We start from the raw sequence: 21,607 nt of genomic DNA, 5'->3' as shown, positions 1-21,607 counted from the left end.
TACTGTTTTGGAATTGTTTCTGTTTGTATCCCTGTATTTTCTAAATAAATAAATAAATTACTAACATTTTTGTACTGTGTAATTTTTCGAATAAATTCTTGGGTGTTCTGCTTCTTATGTCCTTCGTTGAAGAGATAGAGGCTGTGTTTTCACGAAATATTACCGTTTCTTGGCATCTCCGTGGTTTATAACTAGAATTCAGAGGGTAAGGTTTCTGTTAAAGGTGTTGGCACTTACTTCCTCACGTACACTTCGTTGTGAAGGGCATTCTCGAACTCGATTCTGTCAGTCTGGATCTCTTCGTTTATACTAATCTCCTTCATGCCTTTCTCGTCACATGAACATGTACCGTTGGTAACATTACTAGAATTATCAATTTTCGGAGTCGGTTCGCTGCTTGTTGCTTGATGAGAAGGGGCTGCTACAATCGTGACGAAATTAGCTGATGAGATATAAATCTTCTTAAGAAAAATCTTGACTGCGTTTCATAAGAGGTTGATCTGACATCGATCAAATATATCAGGGGTCACCAAATGATGATCGGAATCATCAATTCATTTCTTGATTGAATTTCTTATATTTGGCGATGTCCAAAGGACCAAATTTCGTACTTGGTAACCCTCACAATATATTTTGTCAGTTTAGGGAAATTTATTCGCGAATTTATCATCTAGATACTCGAGGTGTCAGTGAGTAAACTCAATATCATGATCTGCTGTATATATGTACAGGGTCCTGTAAGAGGTATGTTCAAAAATTTTAGTGATGATGTAAAATGAAGATATGGGCAGGACATGTAGCGTATAAATTTCCCTAAATTTTGTTCGTTAAAAGCAATTCCAGCTGCAGAAAATCTTTTTCACTCACAGTCTTCGCAGAAGTTCCTGTAGAAACCACCGTTGCTTGTTTGCTTCTTTCCATGCACGATATAAAAGGTTATGTTACCGTTGGGCTCCAATGGTGGTGCCCATGATATTTTCAACGAATCGCTGCTGTCACTAGTGACAATCAGTTTAGGAGGTATAGATGGTACTGGAAAAACAACAGTCAATATATCGCTATACTTGATTTTTTGAGCGATAAATTACCTGATGGACTAGTAGTAAAATACGTTATATTACTTTGTGCTCCATTGTTCTCTTTTGCGATTGTGTAGGTTTTCACGTAAAACGCGTATTGTGTGTAAGGCTTCAAATGGGTCAGGAGATGGACAACCTCCTGCTCATGGTCCTCCTGTATTGTAACATCATCAACACGCCATCTACAATTTCAAAGACATCTTCTTGGTTTCATCCAAAATTAGAACGATAAATACAATAAAAGAGAAAAAATAAAACGTATAGGAATTTGACACATATATCGTGAATTTTCATGAAATTATCAGGGCAGAATTGAAGTTAGCTAACTTCTCTGGCTCTTCGATGAAACTTCTGGATTCGGAAACTTTCCCTAGTCTATTCGAGTTGATAAAATTCGAATAGCACGATTTATTCTTCGTGATTTTTAAAGTTGAGGGGTGAAATTGACGAACTGCCAAACGCTTATTGAATTTCAAACTGCGTAGTCCATAAGGTTCATTGTCGTGCAACAAAGCAACGATTTTCCAGTTCGGTATCTGCATAAAAATGTGCATAACTCGATGAGTAAAGATTGGAACAATCGAACAGAACAAACACTGATACAATTCTGGATGGTGCTCAAAGTGTTTTCCAACGAAACGTTCGATAGAATTCGCGAGAAACCCGTTTGGCTTCGAGATCTTTCATCACAATACCGTGCACGTTTTGCAGTCCAATTCTCGGCACATTCTTCCAAGCTGCCTAGAAGACGCCATAAATTTAAGCTGTGCCAAGGCTCCACAACTCAGGATCATTCGACGTGTTATATGCTTTGGCTTAATGATGGTGTGGAACCTTTTATTCAGATTCATTATCCTCTCATTAACGAAATGTTGAACTGTTCTTCATTTCAATCTGTAGAACGGATCAGTGCGTTGTTTAAAGTTATTCATCCAATTGTTCGTCCACCTCCTCCTAGCTTATCGAATCATTGGAGGACTGTGAAAATTTGGAAACGTTTGGTTGTACAAAGAAATGTGGTTTGATGAGCATTAAATCTTGGAGCTGTATGTACAATATGATGAAATGGCTTTGAATGAGCTTCAGCCAGACATCTTTACTGACGTTGTTCCAAGCTCCAAGAACGATAACGTGGAAAGCTACAAGTTACGAACAATGAAGCCATATCATCGTTTTGCCGAAATAATATATTCCAGTGAATGTCGTGGAAAATTCAATAGGACTACCAAAATAAAACTTGCTGTTGAATATTTCAGCACAGAATAACCGTTGTGCTTTGATAAAACTCGTAGATAAGATCGATACAATTTAATAAGCCAGACTGTCGCCAGGCTTCCCTTGAAGACATATTAGACGCAAGCCATGTCTTCCCCCAGCAATAGGGGCAAAATAACTGTTGCAGAAACAGAATAGGGATTTATCGAAGACGAAAACATTTTTGGCTCACCAGAGACGTTTTGATGTGTAATAATTTACCCAAGTTTTGGGTTATTGAATTGCGGACATTGTACTCAATGAGACATGAATTTTTCCTAAAGGACCTCCGAATAAAACAGGATTAGATCATCAAACTAAAGGAACCTTTATAGGACCCACAATTTCATCATCAGAATCTTCTGATTGAGTAAGAATTACATATTTCAAAGCTACCCAAGCTCAAAAGTCGATTCATATATTCACTTCTTATCAACAAAAACCATCATTTTCCATTTCGAATAGTGGAGAGACTAAAAATTACTTTCAGATAAAATTTTGTCTTTCCGTTCGTACTTATTAAAACTAACGATCCCGACTTGAAATTAATAAGATCCACACGCACATGAAAAAGCTTAAGGATGTCATAATTTTGCGAATTTAGAAGACCTTGAGGTCTATGCATTTTACCACAAATCATTCTTCCCACTCGAGTTTAATGTATGACGGCTGTTTCATTCTTTATCGATATATACGTTTTAAAAATAGAGCTCTGAAATATGTTCATTTCAGTTCGATTGTTCGCAATGTCCTTTTCATTTAGAATGTCACAGAAACAATTTATTTCATTACACGGTATATCTTCTGAACGGGTACTGAACATACCGGATAATCGATCACCTTGAGAAATGATAATAACTTATCACCATTATTCAACGACATGATTCCTGAATACAAACATAAATGACGGTCATAATTGTCCATAATAAAAATTAATTATCCATATAATTCCTGCGAACAAGTGGACAGAACTCAGAAATCGAAAGTTTTCGAAAACTCACTGGATAGATGTTGTGACACTCTGCAAATTTTACACAGACGTCCATTATAACCCAAAAATTTACACGAGCTAGGCTGGATCCTAACAGAACAGGTGCACTTTTGAAGCCAGTAGACTGGCTTATACAAAATGAAATTTTTCGAAAACCATTTATGCTAGACTCATGCTATTGAAATGTTTCGAGAAACTGGATGCAGATTGAGGGATTTTTCATAACAAAGGTTGAAAACAATTTAGGATTAGATTAATGATGCCCTGGATACACTTACCCATCTCCACCACATGCATCTCTTCCGTCATACAGAGTGAGATTATTGTATTTAGTCTGAATACTGTAAACAATATATCCCAACAAATTTCGTTGATCATCAAGTTTGAACGGCTGCCATGAAAGGGTCACTGCCCTACTACTTATTTGCTTTAAACTCACGTTCAGCTGTTTAACGTCACCTAAAAAAAAGCAAATTTGTATAACCCCATAGCGGTTAATGGATATTTGTAGTGAAAGCAATATTGAACTTATATGTTTAAGTTTAAAATCAACTTGTCCATTCCTCAGACAGTTAAAATATTCAAATGTCATTTCGCTTTCCAATAAAAAAATGATTATATCCCCGAAAACAAACTGGTAAATGTTCGAAGTGCAGGAAAATAATAAATCTGAGATGTATCCACGTTTCTTTCTGTTTCAAATTATGTGCATACATATTAAGGTTCGGGCACCATGTTTTATCTAAACGTATAAATCGTCTGAGAGACTAAACTTGTGATCTTGGTTTTTCTCGATGGAGTTATTCTTAGAAACGTGAATAGCCAAATCTTCAAAGCGAAGAATCATCCCAGCTGCAACTTTAATGCAATTCCAACCGCCAAAGAGACGTTCTGAGAGTGTTCAAATCGTGAATTATCACTTCTACGAAGGTGAAACGAGTGAATATGAATTTTAAATCCAGTTTGTATGGTCGGCATCCATTTGAACGATACGAATTATTAGTCAAATGCACTGGTTTTACGCTAATGGCTGCGTCAATCCCTTTAGCAATCCTGAGTGGGTGGGATACCTTAATTTTTGATTATAAAATTGTTGATCAAGAATGACGACTGTGATTTTGTGATCTACTGGTTTAACATTATTTAGCTGTCCACATTATGTGTTGAAAAAACAGCATTGTCAGAGTATTTTTAAGCAGAATTCGTTCATATAGTTGTACTTTGTGATTGTGTCTGAAGAGAAGTTTTTCTACTGACAATCTGAGAATACTCACAAGCAATTTTGTCACCATTGGAGCTGTTAGCCACTTCTATCTCAGTGAAAGGCGGCGAAAGTCCAGTTTTATTCTGCAAAGTTCTGATTTTATCCAAGCACAGCTTGGGATTGAAGTGAAAAAAGAGTCGTCCATTGTCAATTCTTAGGGTTCTGTTATCTTTCCAGTCCCAGAGGTCTTGGAGATTCTGGTTATCCAGCACGACGAAAACGAATCTAGTAAAGGAAATGCAATTGGTATAACTATGGTGATCACGAGAAGTTTTTAAATAAAAAAAATCGCATATAAATTAATTTTAAGGAGCAGTCATAATTGGACCATCATGAAAAATGATATTATTGCCAGATACATTGTTATTGCAACGAGTTCAACCCGAATTAAGCAAGGGCATAACAATAAAGTATTGATTTGGCAGTGAAGTTATTACAAGGATATTTTCGTATGTTGTATATTATGCCGTGTCGTGTATTTTAGTGAGGTGAAAGACGCAATTTAATGTTAATAAATCTGAGAAATTAACAGCTTTGTCTGAATTTATGAACAGGACTTGACAAATAAATTGCATATTTGCAGGCGAGAAATCAAGATACCAAGCGTTGGAAATCGGCTCGCTTCATTCACTCACTTTTGACTGTCCAACGAATTGCCTCTTATTCGTTTCAGGCTCTTGAGAAAGTTCAAAGACACCAGGGGGAAGGATCTCACGATTTTGAGGTAGCCATCAATTTCTTCGATCATGCTCAGGCTTTCTTCCAGTTCATTGACCACATTACCTTAAAGAAAAAATCACTATAAATATAACAACGACACTAAATGGTTTCAAAACTCACTTCCTCCCCGTATTTGTATCTCAAGAGAACCAGTTATCTGAGTGCATCCAGTTAGTTGTTTGGCGGTCTCTACACTGTCGATGTTCATTCCTTGGCATGGTTTTTTGCATTTACCTGAGGAAAGTAAAAACTAACTGCATGATCTAGGAGCTGGCTGATATTATCTATGTGGTGAAACGTTCATTCGGGGCATGCAGACGGCACAAAAAAAGGTTTGTGGTTTGCCATTCTCTGCTGATCAGATAGCTATGATAACCCCCAAAGAAATAAATGTCTTAAAATCGCATCACCTCGAAAGGAACATGAAGTATGTTTGGATGCTTCTTTAACAATAAATTCCCCATTTTTTACAGAAAACCACAGAAACTTATCACTTAATAAGATGCAATTCGATATTTAACACAATAAATTGTTGACACACTCTAATGGATTCTGAAAAACGTCTTGTGGAAGAGTATAACATGCTTGTTATTCGACTTGATGAATAAGATGTATAATTCTAACTGTGGTTCGATAGATTTCCTCAAATATTTGAAAATTTATAAGGAAACAGAAAGGATTTAAGGGTAGAACTTGAAAAACCCTGAATTTGATATAGTTGAATCCTATACCAGCTCACTTGAAGGATTTGATTTCAGTAATTCAGTGATTCCATGAAAATTTACCACACTGGTTTAGTATTCCCTTGCCTCACAATCAGTATACAGTCAGATACGATTTTTCGAGTTATTTCCAAATATAACTTCATAATTTGCTTTGACAAACCTCAAAGGGGAAATACATATTCTGATAGCATCCAAAGTTCGATCAAAGTTTTCAAATGTTAAATTTTTATATTAGTCTCTCAAACTTCAATCGAAAAAGATGAGAGAATCTGGAGAATAAGCTGTTCCCAGAGGTTTGGGAAAAATCAATGATATGGGTTGTTATACAGGATGAGTCTCTGACTGGTACAAACATTTCAACAGTAGATTCTTGAGGTCAAAAAAACACTTTTTTCCTATACCATTTTTCCCGATTCGACCCTGATAAAAAGATTTAGCGATTTTAAGTTTTAATGAGCTGTACCACCCCTGGAGAACATATTTGTATTCAGCCCAATTGTTCAAATTTAACAGATACTTTTTAATTTTTGAACATTACTGGAACTTTTATGTTACAAAACGTTTAAATATTCATTAGATAGAGTCCAACTTAGTTTCAAGAGTTGAGTTCTTTGAATTTTTGTAATTTTATGGTAGGTAATCATCATATTGAGAAACTGGAAGACGTGGGTGATGTTTTTTGTTCGAAAAAGATTCATCAAATAAATGAAAAACTATATTCCGAAATTCATAAAACCGTTTGTGAGATAAGATTTTTTTATGGTTTCTCAACAGCCTGTATCTTTTGAACCGAGCCGATTCGGAAAAAATGACAAAGGAAAAAAGTGTTTCTTTCGACCTCAAGAGTCTACTGTTGAAATATTTGTACGAGTCAAAGACTCGCCCTGTATAAGGGTGGCGTAATCAATTTGGGACACTCTGAGTTCCACTTTTTGTTGATATTTCTGTTGTGTGGTTCTTACTGGCAGAATCTATTCCATATATGGGATTTCCCGGGAAAGTCTCTGCCCTGTTTATGACAGAAAATGAAATATGGGGTAGTATCAAAAAGTCCTGCGTTGTCAAAGACGCACCAGTCGCGTCGATATTTTTCAATTCTTGTGTGTGATTGTTCAGTCACTCCACAATATTTCAACACCGATTTACCGATAATTCCATTGCAACTTACATTCTTTTCACGCCCACACGTTGGGGAATAATAGCAGTTCCTTTTATCCGAACTAGACACGTGTCTGGTAGTCCAAAGTCATCAACCTATCAATGAAAAATTCCCACAAAAAGGCACCATCGGCGTATTACCGAGAAAAACAAGCTTCATATTACAAAAGTATCTTTGTTTGGATGGGTTTGGCGCCAATTTATCAGCCTATTAAATTTTCGCTATCACTATTCAAAACACCAACGGCTGGTAGGAAGAGAACCATGGTCGTTCTCGTATCTTGAAGCCTTCCAAGAATTTCGATAACATTCATTTTTTACGAGTTCGTTCGTCGAATGTATCAGAAATATGATATGGTTCTGATAGTCTTGATTTCCCTACTCTTTCGATCGACTTTCTAAATTGTCCCTTATTCGAACATCGACATAAGTAACCATTCTACCCCACATCAGCTTCGCCAATCAGAGCTGAACCTTCATTATTCGTTAAATAATAAAAATATGAAGATTTCAGTTTCGACATGGAAATACTGTCCAAAAAAAAAAACATACAGCTCTTCTCGAATGGAAAAATATGATTCCGGAAATTCACTGGAACAGGAAAATTCTGAGCCTATCTTTTGAAATAAGTCCATGATCGAATTTTACAATAGGAACGGTTTTTCTCTGAAACATAGGGAAAAGAATTTTTGGTATGAGTTTATTCGTTTTAGAAGTGAAACACCAGACACTTGAAGAAATATCTTAACGCAATTTGCAAAATATTTCACATCCTCACAAACAACAATAATTCCTTGAAATTTTTTCAGTAGGAAAATTTGATATTTCCTGATTCTGAATATTTGTCAAATGAAGCATCATTACTCGAAACTCAGAGGGCAGTTTCGGTGAAAATAGATGAAGTTAGACCTCTCTACTCCATGGAACCAATTTTGGGTTTCAGATTTGGATATGTGAGCCCAAAAAACCTTTCTGTAGGGGTTTTTCGAGCGGAAAAAAGTTAACGTTTTGGATATTCGATTCTTGAAATAACTGAAACATTTTGGATGGCTGTGGACCCCAAAAATCCACCAAAAACAAGGGTTGGAAGGTTATTAGGTCAATACATCGAAAGCTGTCAAAAAAACGGAAAATTCCACGTGACGAGTCGTGGCCCAATAATACTATCACAACTCGTGGACTACAACTGTATCAATTCTCACCTTTCTCGCAAGGAACGCAAACCTGCTTGTCAACATTCATGTTTACTGGACATTTGAGGACGCATTTCTTGTTCAGATGGATATTGTAGGGGTAAAGTGGCTCGCTACCCGGCAGATTTATAGGCCTCGGCATATTTTTGCATTCTGACGGTGTTATGCATCTTCGACCCAAAAACTGCAAAAAAAAAAAAATGCGCATTATCGCAACTGATACAAATTCATTTTCGCTGACGTCGTACATACAACGGAAAACGATAACAGTTATTGCCAAATTATATGATATAATAGGCCACTGTGAACTTGTAACAGTGTTGCTGCCAGATTACTCGATCGATCGTGTATAGAAAAAAACAACGTGATTTTCGATCATCACATCCTGGGTTCTATTTTCGATCTTTTGGCATGAGGACCGGCACATCGACGTTTTTTGCGTTATCGGATTCCAATGAATCGTTGTTTTCGAAACGATGATCTTTCTCATTATTTCCGCGATGAAAAATACACTCTTTTCCGACTACTTCGTATTTCATCTTTTTATAACTAGAATTCAGTCTCAATAACCCCAAAAAGGATCAATTTCGAACAAAATTAACCTTCTTAACCTAACACTCCACTCAAAATTCTTCCATCCCCCAATTATAAGTGACCGCAAAAAATATAACGGTATTTTGGCAAGTCACCTTGCAAGATGACTTCTCCAGCCTTATTTCAAGATCATATCCTAGTCAGAATTTTGTTAAATATTTCAAAATCCGCCAACAACAATGAAATGAAAGGATTACCAGAAGGTTAAAGGTACCAAATCAAGTTAATTGTCAGTTATTTGGTTTAAGTTTCGAATGAAATTGAACATTGAAGTTTTTTGTTATAAGATCATGGTTTGCATTCTGTTCTGGATGCAGACAGACGAATTGAACATTCGTTTTAATTCAAAAATAAACTTTTGATTCCAATAAGTGAATCTACCAGAAAAAAATAATAATAAAAGAAATGATGAAATGCCAGTTGATGTGATTTGAATTTAACTTAAAATATTTTCCTCAGACTTAGAAATAATCTAGCAAGTGTCAAACCATTTAAAATTTAGAAGGAATAAGCTATCGAACTAAAGAAAAAAACAAAAGAAAGAAAGAACTCAAGGAGAAAGAACCAAAGGAAAAGAGAACTAAAGGAGAAGAAGAAGAAGATACCTAAACAAAAAAGAACTCTTTCACCACTACATGTGAATCTTTGACTGGTCTATTATTCATATATGAGCGTTCAACTTACTTTCAAGAGTCGCGTTCTCTGAATTTCTGGTATTTTTTTGGTATGTGATGGTCAGAATGAAGAAACTGACAGATATGGGTGCAAAATGTTCGCAGATTCATCACATCAATGCAAAACTATCTCAAAAATCATCGATTCTTATGAATCTTGATGAATCTGAATATAAATTTGACGTTGGTTTAAGGAACACTGTGTATAATCAGTATGATGATGTATGATGGCTGCCGATGGTTGATCCGAAAGAAATAACTACTTTTTACTAAACATAATTAGGAATTTTTGATTGAAACTCACCTCTAACGTGTTACTAGGGCATTTATCTACACACTTCCTAACGCCGTCTTCCCAAACTTCAAAATTGCTACAGACACTACAGTTCGTCACATCGTCATCCGCACAGCCTCCCAAACAGTTCTGATGGCAGCATTGTCCTACGTTGTTACAGGCAGTGCAATTCTTAGGGCATATTTTCTGACAGTGAGACCTGTTCCAGCATAAATGCCTCTTCCTATTGAACTCGACAGTTTTCGACTTGTAGGGAGCTATTGGACAAGACTTTGCTCCTATCACTTCCTTGGACGTTTCTTCACCAGGACAGATAGGACACTCGTTCTCAGGTTTCATGTTATTGATATAATTCAAATCTTGGTCTTTCGCACTGACTATCTTCTCCCAGTCTATCGATTTGATGAAGCATAACGATGGGTTCTTGTCTATCCTTATGAAGCCGTTGGTGATGTTCGATAAGGAATGTAGGGCGATCTCTTGCAACGATGACATTTCGAACACTATGAGAGCGTATTTATAAAAACTGTTCTGTCCTCTTATAACTGTTAGATTAGGGAAGAGTTGGCCTACACTACGCAGTCCACTTACTCTATATAATAATAAATAGTCTGTTATTTCCATTAGTTCAGGAAAACTTATATTCGATAGCAAAGTCTCGTTTACATTGTCGAATAATAATATTTGTACAAAACCTTCCACTACCCGACAGCCTCTCAGCCTCTCGAATGTTTCCAGTGAATTTCTAATGTCCACGCTCTTGCAAACTGAAAAAAAGAAGATGCAAAATTAGAGTCCCATGCTGACATATTTCCTCGAAGGATAACGATAAATTTTTCGGAGAAATTTCATGGGAAATAGAGGGTGTCATCCAGAATTTTAGACGTATTTGTCTGTAAATAATAATCCAATATGTATTAGGATGTATTGATATCTAATTAGCCTAGACTAGTTCCATGCATAAAAAAAATTGCTGCACAATGGATCCCCAAATGTTTGAATATTGATCAAAAGCATGCAAGGGAAGAAGCATCGCGTTCGATCTGCGCTCGATTTGAAAACGATGTAGACTTCTTGAACCGAATTGTTACTATGGATGAAACTTGGGTACATTTCTAGGATCCAGAAACAAAGCAACAATCGATGGAATGGCGACACTCTGGTTCTCCAAGACCTAAGAAGTTTCGTGTCCAAAAATCTGCTGGAAATTTTTTGGCTTCAGTTTTTTAGGATTGCCATGGAGTAATCATGATTGATTTTTTGGATAAGGGTAGAACAATAACCGGAGATAACTATTCGACATTACTGACCACTCTGCGGGAAAAAATTGAAGAGGAAAGACGTGGAAAGCTATCCAAAGGTGTTTTGTTTTTGCAGGACAACGCCCCTGCACACAAATCTCATGTTTCCATGCAAAAAACTCGTGATTCAGGGTTTTAATTACTAAGAACACCCCCCTTATTCACCAGATTTGGCTCCATCCGACTATCATCTCTTTCCTCAACTGAAAAAAAGTTTAAAAGGTAGTAAATTTTCTTCCAACCGGGAGGTAATGAAAGCTGTGGAGGACTGGTTTGCAGAGCGAGAAGAAACACTTTTTTTTGAAAGGTCTAGAGACGTTGCAGCTTCGCTGTAATAAATGTATCTAATTAAGAGGAGAATATGTTGAGTAATAGAATATTTTGACATTGAAATTTTGTTTGGTTCTATAGTAGGCTAAGAATTCCACGTATATGTGTTGAAGCTACAGTAAATTCCCTGGTAACCTAAAAAAAATCGTGCCTAGAACAATGACGAAAAACGAATCATAAAAACAAAAGTCAAGTAGCTAATTTCGAATCAATTAAATTGTTTGTTTTAAAATCAGAGTAGGGGGACTGCACCAGACAAAATTTTATGTTTTGCCTGCATGAGGAAACTTGGCGAATTCCAATACTGCCTCGAAATTTCAGAGAAAATGACTAACACTCACGTGAAGGTGAAGGCAATACCATTTTCAGCTCGAAATTCGTAAAGACTTGAGCGAAACAATAACAGCAGAAAGTTATTGATTTGTCCTAATAATTCCCAATTTGCATAATTTTCAACAGGCCATTTCATGCTTAAGTTGAAAGGTATAGACTTCAAGGAAAGTCGGGTACGATATAAAAAGACATACTTATTCATGGAGGATATTGATTTGGTTCTTGAAATGTTCATCGATCGGAGTTTGACTCAGTGAATGTGGAAAATGGCATACTTTACTTACAGAAATATTGAGCTCTGGAAGCATATAAACTATTCATATTCAAGATCGATAACGGTCTCCTTTATTTCTTTGAAAAGACGCTCAATTTCAGATAGGCCTTTTTGGTCCTATTTTCATTTCGGTACAATTTTTAACCCCATTCGAAGGAATCAATAGATATGACTCTAATTTGATTTAACTCATGTTATCGAAAGTGAGTTATGGGATTTCCAGATGAACAATATTGTTCTGACAAAAAGAAAATTCCACATTCTTGTCGATTCTCCATCGAGAACACAGAATGACGTGTACATTTCCCCCTTTTCTAGAAACGTTCAAATGTCCATCAGATGGTCAGTAACCCTAGTCTGTTGTGGCTCGCGAATTCCAGCGCAAGACAGCCTTCTCCACGGTAATGATTCAGGTACAAGTCTCTCGGGAAATCGAAAATAAAACCCACAAATGGAAATATCGATCTATCGCAATATCAGACATCCTGTTTGGTTTTTAACTAAGTGGGCTCCGAAATGAATTATAGCCATTGGAGAAAATTCAATACAAGAATTAGACATTATAGTCTGATCTTCAGTGAAGCAACAATGATGATACCAAAGTTGAAAAGAATAGAACTTGGCCCGAGTGCTTTAGTGTAGTTTTCTATCAGGAAAGGGAAATAGACTAAGACTTGAAGTCCTAGCTTGATCTACATTTTGAGGGTTGAAAGACTCAAGAAACACGAAATATGTATTGCCATAATGATACGATATGCATGAGATTAGTTCAGCTACAGTCATTCAGGAATTACTTCAGTTCAGCTTTTTCAGTTCTGTTATCAAGAAAATATAGTGTCCACTGTTTCAAATGGAAGTGTAACTTTCGAATCAATTATCATATTTCTTATTTGAAGCCCCTTGAAACACATAACTATCACCATTGCGTGATATACCTACGTAGTTTAATCCTCAATGCTATCAATGGAAAGTGAAATATTGAGCACTTAAACTTATTTATTTTCAAGCAGTCGATAAAGAATAGAGGAAGTTATTTCTCGATAAAATCGACATGAAAAAGTTATGGCCTAAAAAATTTATCCATAAATTTTTTGTTATATCGAAGGTCTCTAGGATAAACAAAAACAAAACGTAGGTACTCTCAAAATATCTTGACTGAGCAATCAAGCAGTGATTAGAACTAACACAGTTGATGTTCATTGAAATTCCCCTGGATATACCATAATTTCTGCGAAAATATTTCGCTCGAAAACATTTCATATTTTACTAGATGAAGAACAGTTCTTTCCCGTCCATCCAACCAAGCTTCTACCTGCCCTCAAAATAACAAACGAATTAACTGTTACCCCACATTTCCATTTTAATCAAATCTCTTCCTTTCGGCTGCTAATCTAAACTGATGAAACAAAGTACCTGCCGGCTTTTCAATTTCTGTGAACAATGAGCACCAGGCACTTCTTTTAAAACCCAGTCTGAAAGGACTCATATTCAATTCTGGCGGCCAATTCTACAACAAACCTTTTTCGAAATTATTTCCTCGATGAAAGCTGATGGAAATCATATTTAGATATTTCGAACGAACAAGATTTTCTTTACAATCGAAAGAATCGTTCCATCTTGTGTGAGTCATTTACTACGTCCTTATTTTAACAGGAATTACGATAATGAAGTCTTAGTCGAGGCTTTTAACTGAAATTGAATCGATAAAATACGATCAAAAATGAAGTCCCAATGCAACTGGGCTCTTTTAGTTTTAGTTTCATTTACTCGTATGGGGTATGCAGGGTAGATTCATGGTTCTACCAGCTTCTGTTACTCTTCTCTGAAGCAGAGCAGGAAAGTAAAAAAAGAAACAGAAAAACAAGAAACAATAACTGGAATATTTCCGCTGGACTATCATATGCCCTACTATTTTACACCAAATATGTATCAAAATAACGTGGAATTGGGGTCATACTTACTTCCATCTTTCGTATGGTACTCGCTTAAAGCATTCTGTGCCGACACATCGCAGATGATTAGAAGGACGAAGAAAACTTCTAGCCCAGGGACGTAGACGCGCCTCCAAAGAGGTTGACTGGTAAGAGAAAAGCCTTTTGCGGCCATCAGGGGCAAAGTATAGACATTGGTCTCTGCAATTGCCCACTTGGATTTCTGCACTTTCCAGATCGATGATGCGTAATTCCTCGAGTTGTTCAGGATTGAACAGCGTAAACATCTTATTCACTTTTGGCAGAAGGGAAGCTTAATGTTTCATAGTTTCTTGTCATCCTCTTCAACATCTGAAAAAAAAAGGGATATTCAGAAAAATAACGGAAAATAACAGCTGTTGTACTGAACAATTTCACAACCTACAATGTTGTTCGATGGAGTGTAATACATAATTAACGGCATATTCCTAAACGATCGTACAGGATATTACCATCATTTTTCTGGGAATTGCGAGTGAACCGAACGCCCGCCTACTTCATTCAAGAATTAGAATCGACAGTTCAATGAACAGCTGAACTCAAATCGCAAAAATAACTTAACGTCTTACGATGATAAGAGGTTTATGAGGTAAGATCATCAGTCATCGATAGAATTTTGGCTGCAGTAGAATTTCGCACCCAGGTCATCGTGGCTGCATCAGATTTGCTGCCAAGATGTCGTCGAACCATCCTCTGTTGAAAGGAAAAGGTGGTTTTTTTCCCGTTTACCGCCAAACTTTGGCGGACATGAATACTAGAAAGTATATGAAACTATGACGACACACTCGTCAGCAGATATTTCAAAACTGAACCTTTGGAATCCAGCGAAGAAAACCTTCACGTTTTGGCAGAGGTAGATATAAAAAAATTGACATGTATCACGAATTCTTCATCAATGAGTCCAACCCGATAGTCCAGATCATTTTCAGCTCAAAATTGAAAAAAAAAACAGAGATTTGGGCAAGATGATAAGGCTCTCGTTTCTAGAAATAAGCAGGTTTAAGATTATAAAAGAATTATAAAACTATTTGAGATAACTAGATGAAATTTGGTACATGCATCCCTAGGAGAGAGTTTCCATTTCCTCCTAGACTTTGAATGTGATATTTCCCTAAGCATTGAAGCCATGAAACTCAAAGTATACAGGGTGGGTCTTTGACTTGTAAACATATTTCAACAGTAGACTCTTGAGGTCAAAAGAAACACTTTTTTCTGTTACCATTTCTTTCAAATCGACTCGGTTTGAAAGGTAAAGCCTGTTGAAAAACCATAAAAAAATGTTATTTTCAGTTCTATATCACAAACGGTTTTACGAATGAAATGAATTTCGGAATATAGTTCTTGATTTGTTTGATGAATCTTTTTCGAACACAAGATATCACCTACGTCTTCAAGTTTTCTCATTATGACCATTACGTACCATAAAAATACCAAAAATTCAAAGAACCCAACTCTTGAAACTAAGTTGAACGCTATCTGATGAATATTTGAGCGTTTTGTAAAATAAAAGTATTCTTCATATTTTTTCGTATAATGCACCGTTTTCGAGTAATTTGATGTTCAAAAATATCTGTGAAATTCGAAAAATTGGGTACTTTGACCGAATGTAATACTTTTCAAAAGATCACAGGTCACAGATTCAGCTAGTTATTCTGAAGGTAATTTTGTTTTTCCAGGGTTGGTAGAGCTCATTATGAAAACTTAAATGGGTATATCTTTTTATCAGGACCGAATTTAAAAAAATGGTATAGGAAAACAGTGTTTCTTTTGAATATCGATTGATATTTATTCTGGGAGGATTCTGCATTTCTGCATAAACTTTTTAGGGTTTTCACTCCCAATCTCTGAAACAAAATCAGTTAAAAATGAAATAAACGATTTGCTTCTGCTCCTTTTGCAAGAATTCACGCAGGAGCAAATCGTTTATTTCATTTTAATTGGTGTTGTTTCAGAGATTGGGAGTGAAAACCCTAAAAAGTTTATTAAGAAATGCAGAATCCTACCAGAATAAATTTCAATCGATATTAAAAAGAAACACTGTTTTCCTATACCATTTTTTCTAATTCTAATCCTAAAAACATCACCAAATTAGGGATTGATAATTTAGAGCCTCAAAAATATTATCCTCATCTTCTTCAATTTCTTCCAATTTTCCTTAAACACAACCCTCTCAAAAAAAGAGTTTATGAATGAATGAATCCCTGTGAACAGGAATAGTTTGCTAAATCATGTATATCAAACAGGTGTTTTCTTATTCTTATTTTCCTGTATGTTGTGATGACAACCTATAAGTGAATAAATCAACATAAATCGCTAAATATCACATTAATTGTTTTGAAAATAACTCTTGTCCTGTACTACTTTCATTTTATCTAATAGATTGAAGGACCACTAGATACTATTTGTTAGGAGAAGCAATTTTTTCATTCTTAAATTGAGTTCTATAAGTCTTTTCCAATTAAATAGTTCGAAAATGTTTTTTCTTCTGATTTTCTGAAAAAAACATAAAATTTATTTTTCAGTAAAAAAGGAATCTTCCAATTAAATTTGCAGCGGTTGACAAAGGGGTCAAAATTTGACTTCTAGCATTGGAGTTCAACGATTTTTCCAGGTCCGAAAAATTATTTGGTCAAACAAACATGGTCTATTTTTTCCTCATCAGTTAGTCCCATATTGGATAACTTATTGTGATCAACGTAGGCGTCCAATAGAACGTTCGCTCTCGTCAATTAAATTCCTCAACTGGATAACAAGCTTATCGTCAAATTTCTGAAAGAAACCATTATTCGTGAGATGAAAGTGAAGTTTTTTTTCGGATGATTTCATCTCCTGATCGGATTCGCGGAATTCGAACGAGAATACCTTCGAGATCAATGAATAACAAATCAATTAATATACCTGATGATCTGAATTACTACGTCCTGAGTTTTGAACTGGAATTCCTTCGCAGTGACGTAGGTCACATTTTAAGCACGTACTTTCTAGAATGCAGATTCCATTCACATCATTTTCAAATTAACGTTTATGATGAAATTTTCGGTTGTTGAACGGAATGAAACTGAATAGTACGTCAGTCACACTTTAGGTTCGTTAGAATCGGCATTTTAATACACTTTTCAGTTCACTGGAATTACTTGAAATAGAGGTACGTAATATTACAAGAACTAATCGAATGGTTCACAGATGAAGGTTCTTCACGAATGATAAAGATATCAGATTGAAAAATAACCGAGCTCATTGTTTACCAGTGGACTTGGAATGTTCGAAAAAGTATATAGCGTTTTTTGAGTGATAGGAATACATATATCCCATCTTTATATTTTCAGACAGAGCGAAAAATTATCGAATACGCTCGATAATTCAACTATTGTGGCAAAAAGTGATCGGGAATAAATGAATTGAACACATTGTTTGCCCTTGATGCATACGGAAGTGCTCCTTTCAGTCTTGGAAACATTTCATAAGCGCATTCAGCTCCTTCTAAGAATTTTGTTCCGTGACCACAAAGTGCATTTTGTTTAACATATAAAACACCGTCTGAAATTTTTTGTCTTTTAGCAGTCAATTATCTAGGAAGAGCATTAATTTCTTCATGAAAACGTGACGATATTTTCTGGATAAATTCTTAGTTCAGCCACAATTGCTGCTGTATACGATCTCTCATCATTGTCATACAGGATGCAAGAAAGATTCTTGCTTTTTTAATTTTGTCCAATAATGTGTTCTCCCCAACATAATTAAACTTCTGGTTAGGAAAAACCAAAGATGTTTCAAGAACTGTACCATACACTAGTATACTGAAATTGAAAATATCAAAGTTCAGAAACTCTTTGAAAACACAGAATATTGCAGGGAAAGTAGCTAGAGCTAGGAGATGCATCGTTTGCTCGAAAAGTTAATGAAATTTCGAGACTGAAATATATGAAATCTAAAAGCCAAGCTCAGGCTCAAACTACCCCCTTAGTCCAAAGAAAGAAAATGAAACTGTAGAACACCCTCCTTAGGAACTTCTATGAAGGGAGGCAGTAATGGTACAAATTAATGACTGTTGCTTTGCCGTTGAAAAAAAATTGTTTGTCACTCCCTGACGCAGAACTTTTTGTTACTCGGTGTTTTTCCTTCCCGAGCGAAGGACGAAATCCAAATAAATTCACCGGGAAGAAAACAAAACAAAAAAAATAGTTTCTAATCAACACGTGTCCAGAGCATGACAATTCTAAATTAGCTCGTTCCAATTTGGCACAACTTTCAAAACACTCAGTTGTTACAGAGAGTTGTTGTACTCGTGAAAATATCACATCGTCCTTGCAATTGAAAATACTGAAAGGACCCGTCTTGTGGACAACAGCAGTGTAATTCTCTCAGTTCGTTCTTTCAATCTATTTATGACGCTGCGATCAATTGAAATTGGACCGGGTAACTAGGCTCATTGAATTCTATTAACGATCTGTTTGAAGGTAATTGGGTCGATGATCCAGGTGCAGTAACGTTATGAATATTCACGATTAGACGTTATGGGCAGGAGGTATGGCTTCGACCTGGTTTTCCGCCATCTTGTTGTTTCAGCCTCAAATGAAGAATGCGAAGAAATACCAGGGAAACTTTGAATGATCCAAGACAGGAAGATCCTCCTCCTGAAACTCTTTTCTGTTGCTACATTCACCCATACCACCAGAAAAGTTATGGGCCAATGAAAAGAGTTTTTGCTCCCAGACTATGCAACCCCCACAGTTCTGCAACATCAATGAAGGAGTGGGATTTATCCCTTAAATGTTTCCTGAAGTAGTAGCCATTCCTTTTGTTAAGACTTTCTGATAAGCCTCCCAATGTAACTACGACCTACGTACACTGCATTGCCAACCTCCTTATTAAGATCCTTAGAAACCACGTTCCTCTCAGAAAATGGGATGACACCCCATAAATGGTAAGTTTGAAAATGAAGCGTCGTCACCTTTAAAAGATAGTAAAAAACTTAACAAGTTCAAATCTTGAATTGACGTGTTCGATACTTGATGAAAATTCACTGATTTCCACCAACTTTCAATGAACTAGACCAACAACAGTCGTAGGTTGAACGCAACAAATCTGTTGGGAATGAAATTCTCCCATATCGGAAATAATATAAATTCCTGATACTTCTGTGAAGGCCGTTCAATCGATGCCACTGGCAATGAGAAAGTGACGTACCGTGTTCCGTTAACACCAAGAATTTTAATGACGATGCATGGTTTCATCCTTTTTCAAGTTCAATTGTGAGGTAGCGTTCCAGAAGGAGTTCGTGTGAGGTAACTGGGAAATATCCATCTTGGTTACGATCGTAACCATCTTTCATCTCCTGAAGATGGTGAAGATGTGAAAAAATACACCAACATCTAGGCAGTATTAACATTGAAGTCAAGAAGTAAAGAATAATGGGATAATACACAATTTGGTCAACACCTGTCGGATCAACTCAATAATTATCGTATTACTGTAATCTTGAATCCATTTTTGTGAAAGTACCCTTCATCAAAATTTCAACACTAGTTGTCTCAGTTATGAATACTCAAAAAATAAACGAATAAAAGCTTTTTAGCCCATCAAAAGCAACAAGATGAACATTGATTGCCGCTTTACTAAATCAACCCGAACTGAAAACAGATTTTGCTGTAAAGCTGGGTACACACATGCAACGAAACCGTTGTGTTGTACGTCTGTACCCAGCTTTACATGTGAATATTTTGAGGAATGGTGGGAAATCCTTGATTATATCATAATAACCTTTTTGTGTGAAGTTATAAAACTGTCGGCTTTCGAATACCAGAAATAATAACTTATAATCTACAGTCTACTAGACAGAATGATACTAGCCTAGACTACAATAAAATGCTTGAGTGTTTGTGTACGTTTTCGTGCAAAAATACTTGGATGGGTGGTGATTATTCTCTGCGTTCAAATCCGACAAAATAGACATATAGCTATCTTGCAGGGTGTAGTTGAATATTTTCCGATATGGATTTAGTTGTTGTATCATATGCCCCACTTTCAATGAAGTCCATTATTGAATTTTATCAACTGCGTACTTACTGGTTCAGTAAACAAAGATTAGTTTCCAAGAATGATGTTATTCATTTGGAAGAAATATCAGAAGATTGAATTACTAGTGACTGTTTTTGGCAAATTCTGATTCAGCAATTTAGATTGAGTTTAATCATTTCGAAATATCCTGGAGCAATTCATCACTCAGTACGTAACAACATATAGAACTATCACAAAAAAAGAAAATCCGAAAAATGAGTTATGAAACATACGTCGATCAAATTTCGAAACTATAATTTGAAGGAGTTCCTTCTCCTACAAGTAGAAGCAATAAGGAAGTGACTTCAACGTCAGGAAACATTTCCAATAAGCGTTGGTGGAATTATGGAAATACAAATGAGTGAACCTTTTCTAATCACCCGGATCACCTAGAGCTCGAATATGAAATTCCACCGAATAAACTTACTTTTCGTGCAATAACCAACACCCTAACCTATTTTCACGAATTGAGATATAGCAAATTTCTTCAAACTTTGGAAAACCATGGAAAATTTTATGAACTGATGAAGTATCCTTACAACGCCTATACCTGGATGATATCTTCCCTCGAAAGTCTGTAACCTTTTGTGATTAAACCGTGCTTGCTCGAGTGAATTCAACGCAGAAAGACTTTTCAACGACTGTCAATTAAAAATGCAAAAATTGTGCTCTCATATGAATGTATTGTATCTCTTGGATCTAAAGTTTTTGAGTGATATCACATTGTTATAACTGCAGGACTCAGTTGGTTCTCCTTGTCTCTTGGATCATTATTTCTAATGATGAACTGGAACAGTGAAAATAAGCGTATACTTGAGGGCCAATGAAAAATATAACCGTTTGAGAAATTTCAATTTACGCGCTCAAATATTACAGAACCTGGATAAATAATGGTTTTAATACTGAAGAAAAACATAGTCCTCATTGTATGCCATCGAATGTTGCACTGAATAGTTTTACATGAGATGAATAGAATTAGTTTAATTCATTCATATTAGTCACTGGTATGACAAAAACTACCCAGCACTTTTTTATTAACTCAATTGCCCTAAAAACCTACTCAATAAAATAATGATTATTCGAAGAAAACATAAATACACATGATTCATACGGTGTTATTGACATTACTCTATTTTAGATAAATCGTCTCAAGTTGTGGAATTTATAGTTTGATAAGAGCCATTTCATTCACAAAGAATCGAAAGAGTGGAGTAATGAATGAATAATGATATCATTGTGACTACAAACCCTCTTATCATCGAAACAAAAAATATAATTGCATAGATATGATCGAATACACTAGGTGTCGATAGTTTGATTAATTTCTGTTATGTTTTAAATTTACACATTTACGGAACTTATCTATTCCAGAACTTTTTACTCTCTAATGGGAAT

General features: G+C 35.8%; 1 protein-coding gene across 7 annotated transcripts in view; it reads right to left on the bottom strand.

Annotated features, from left to right (window-relative positions):
* Positions 1 to 21,607, bottom strand: part of LOC123322429 (insulin-like receptor) — a 47,986-nt gene that overhangs the window by 6,930 nt on the left and 19,449 nt on the right. For 3 of the 7 annotated variants that reach the window (XM_044910376.1, XM_044910379.1, XM_044910378.1), the window contains exons 2-12: positions 14,147 to 14,467; positions 9,957 to 10,714; positions 8,394 to 8,568; positions 5,429 to 5,542; positions 5,224 to 5,371; positions 4,599 to 4,813; positions 3,603 to 3,783; positions 1,089 to 1,261; positions 868 to 1,032; positions 250 to 442; positions 66 to 191 (exon numbers count right to left, since the gene is read on the bottom strand). In XM_044910376.1, coding sequence (XP_044766311.1) covers positions 66 to 191; positions 250 to 442; positions 868 to 1,032; positions 1,089 to 1,261; positions 3,603 to 3,783; positions 4,599 to 4,813; positions 5,224 to 5,371; positions 5,429 to 5,542; positions 8,394 to 8,568; positions 9,957 to 10,714; positions 14,147 to 14,291 — 2,393 coding nt within the window. In that variant the 5' untranslated portion in view covers positions 14,292 to 14,467. Of the gene's footprint in view, positions 1 to 65; positions 192 to 237; positions 443 to 867; positions 1,033 to 1,088; positions 1,262 to 3,602; positions 3,784 to 4,598; positions 4,814 to 5,223; positions 5,372 to 5,428; positions 5,543 to 8,393; positions 8,569 to 9,956; positions 10,715 to 14,146; positions 14,468 to 17,053; positions 17,376 to 21,607 lie in introns of those variants that run through there. The other 4 variants (XM_044910377.1, XM_044910381.1, XM_044910380.1 and 1 more) reach the window with 4 other exon arrangements.

This window comes from Coccinella septempunctata, chromosome X, assembly GCF_907165205.1.
Source record: "Coccinella septempunctata chromosome X, icCocSept1.1, whole genome shotgun sequence".
NCBI lineage: Eukaryota > Metazoa > Arthropoda > Insecta > Coleoptera > Coccinellidae > Coccinella > Coccinella septempunctata.
This window is presented reverse-complemented; position numbering and strand designations above follow the sequence as displayed.